This window comes from Coenobita brevimanus, chromosome 79 (assembly GCF_032717465.1).
Source record: "Coenobita brevimanus isolate Jiangsu-jjx chromosome 79, ASM3271746v2, whole genome shotgun sequence".
NCBI lineage: Eukaryota > Metazoa > Arthropoda > Malacostraca > Decapoda > Coenobitidae > Coenobita > Coenobita brevimanus.
In genome coordinates this window covers 24616431-24619180 of record NC_137032.1, presented here as the reverse complement: position 1 = coordinate 24619180, position 2750 = coordinate 24616431, and the positions used below count along the sequence as shown (strand labels likewise).

Sequence of the window (2750 nt, the reverse complement as noted above, 5' to 3'; positions counted from 1 at the left end):
GCGGCGCAACTGGTACAGGATGAGACTGTGTTGTCATCCCCTGCCCTGTCGACAAGGGCACTGCCTCCGACAGGATTCATCCCCTCTGATGTTTGGCAGCAGCAGGAGACAGTCTCGTCATCCTCATCATTGGAACCCTCACCACCTCGACTTTGCCGGCGTGGTCCATGGCCCGGTTATGGGAGATGGCCAAGGGGTGTCTGAGGAGTCTGAAGGGTGTTGGTACGCCGACCCACTGCCACCACTGCGGGAGGTGTTGCAGCAGAGGATCCAGAGTGGAGCAGTGCCCCATTCACACCAGCTAATGGGCCCTTTACAGGATCCCCAGGAATGATGGTGGATCCAGTTCTTCCAGTTGTTTTTCACCAGGGAGTTGTTGATGTATTTCACCCACAAGACCAACAGCTACACATCGCTTCTGGGGACTGTGTTGGACGCATGGTTCATCTGCAGTGAAGAGGAGATGGCCAAGTTCATGGGGCTATACTTCTTCATGGGGGTGGTGAATATGCCAACCATCAGGCATTACTGGAGGAGACCCCGTCTCCATAACTACTCCCTTCTCCAGCAAGTGATGAGTGGGAGGCATTTCAGGGCCACCCTGAAACACTTCCACGCCTTCAACTCACTTGCTATACCCCAGGACAATTGCGGCAGGCTCATCAGGGTTTGCACAATGATGGAGTACCTCGTTCAGCAGTTCCAAGACACCTACTTACCCGAGGAGCACCTCAGCCTGGACGAGGGCTCACTGGAGTGGAAGGGGCACCTCAGCTTCCACATCTACAGTACAACCCCATGAAGCCCTCAGAGTATTCCATCAAGTTTTATATCCTGGCTGAGGCTTCCTTGGGGTACATATGGAATGTCGAGGTGTATACAGGCAGAAGAAGGCACGTAGAGCCGCTGAAGGATCAGGGATACAAAATTTACATGGATAACTATCATAACTCTGTGTCCCCGTGTGAATGCCTCTTCATTGCAAGAATCTACATGTGTGTGACCCTACGCCTGGCAAGAGGAGCAGCAAAGCGGCTGCAGGACATCGCCAGGACCAAGAACCTGCCAGAGGCGGGCATGGCAGCGATGCATAAAGACAACGTGATGGCGTTGCTGTGGAAGGACAAGCACATCGTCAACATGGTTTCCACCTTCCACAGCACAAGCACTGTCCAGAAGCAGGTTCGAGGGAAGACCAGGGGTCCTGATGGGAGGATAACCATTGTCCAGAAGACCGTAGACAAGCCTGTCGTGGTGGAGTACTATAATCGGCACATGGGTGGGGGTGGACCACTTCGACCAGGTGGTCCATTACTACCCAATCCAGCAGTGGACCCTGAAACGAATCAAGAAGATAACCTTCTATTTCATCCAGATGGCAATGTTCAACGCGTTCACCCGGTACAAAAAGTGCTCATGCAGGTCAGTCAGTCTGCTGGGCTTTGTGGAGGAGGTAGTGGACAAGCTCCTCCACTTTGATGAAGCAGAGTGGCCCGCATCAGGGCACGTCATCCACCATGCCCCTGACCTTCCAACCCGATGGCCAACAGGACCTCCGGCGCTTGGACCAGCACCAGTACAGGTGCCAACACCACCATCTCCAGGAGGAGCAGCAGCATAGGAGCCAGCACCACCATCGTCTGCAGGACCAGCACGGGTGCTGAAATGACCATTAGCAGTTCCTGGTCCGATAGCAGAACCTGCTGCCGCTGCCATGCCCAGCCCTGCAGCTGCACCTCCAGAGTGACAGGACCAGGGAAGACCAGGAGGACATCCAACCAAGCGTCGTAGAGTCATCAACGATAGAGTGCAGTTGGGTCACACACTGGGCCATCGACAGGAAAGGATCCCCAACCGGAGGAGGCTCCAGTGCGCCCTGGTGAAGATGAGGAGGGATACAAGTAACATATGTCCTGTTTGTGATGTGCCACTTCGCATGGGTGATTTTTTCGAATGGTACCATACTGAGCGAAGTATTCCCTAGCAGAGCACACACACACACACACACACACACACACACACACACACACTACATAACTCTTCATCTTCATATCCCACAAGGTCCTTCAGGACCCTCAACACCCATGGAGGAAGTGAGTTTTCTGAATTTGGTTGACATATATATTGATCTATTATCAATACCCCTATATTTTTCACACAAATAACCATTTTCTCCTACATATTACACATGTGACAGAAAGTACAGTTTCATTAGCAATAACTAAAAAAAAACTAGTGTTCATGTCTAGTAGGTTATAACACTAAAAAAACAACTCTTGGAGATTTTAAAGTCTGTACATAAAAGGAAATAAAATAGAAAAAAAGGCTTTGGGAGCATAGTCTTCAGGCAAAAGAGGTGGAAGACAGTTTTTTTTTTTTCGCTTGTGGTAAAACTAGGAAATGATCAGAAGAGTAATCTAGCTTTGTCGTCCTATTACTCAAAAACAATTGGATGTATCGACTTCCTGTAAGAACCATGATAAAGAGTATTAAATTCTGAGTATCTTCATTACCAAAATATAAGCTTTTGGGAGCATATTTTGTAGGAAATGGTGGGGGAACAGAGTGTGTTTTTTCTCGCTTGCAGTAATAGTCGAAAACGCTCTGCAGAGTAATCTCACTTTGTCGGCCAAATACTCAAAAATTATTGGATGTATCGATTTCCTGTAAGAACCACGATAAAGAGCATTAATTCTACATATGTTCCTTACCAAAATATAAGCCTTTGGGAGCATATTTTGTAGAAAAAG

The 2750-nt window shown here is 49.0% G+C and overlaps 1 protein-coding gene across 1 annotated transcript; it reads left to right on the top strand.

Annotated features, from left to right (window-relative positions):
- Positions 1–379: 379 nt before the first annotated feature.
- LOC145409060 (uncharacterized) lies at positions 380–802 on the top strand. The gene has a single exon (XM_080279612.1). The coding sequence runs from the start codon at positions 380–382 to the stop codon at positions 800–802; it is 423 nt and encodes a 140-aa protein (XP_080135738.1).
- Positions 803–2750: the final 1948 nt, after the last annotated feature.

Bases quoted from the DNA above. Each gene is read 5' to 3' on its own strand.
- LOC145409060 (XM_080279612.1), top strand. From the start codon at position 380: ATGTATTTCACCCACAAGACCAACAGCTACACATCGCTTCTGGGGACT.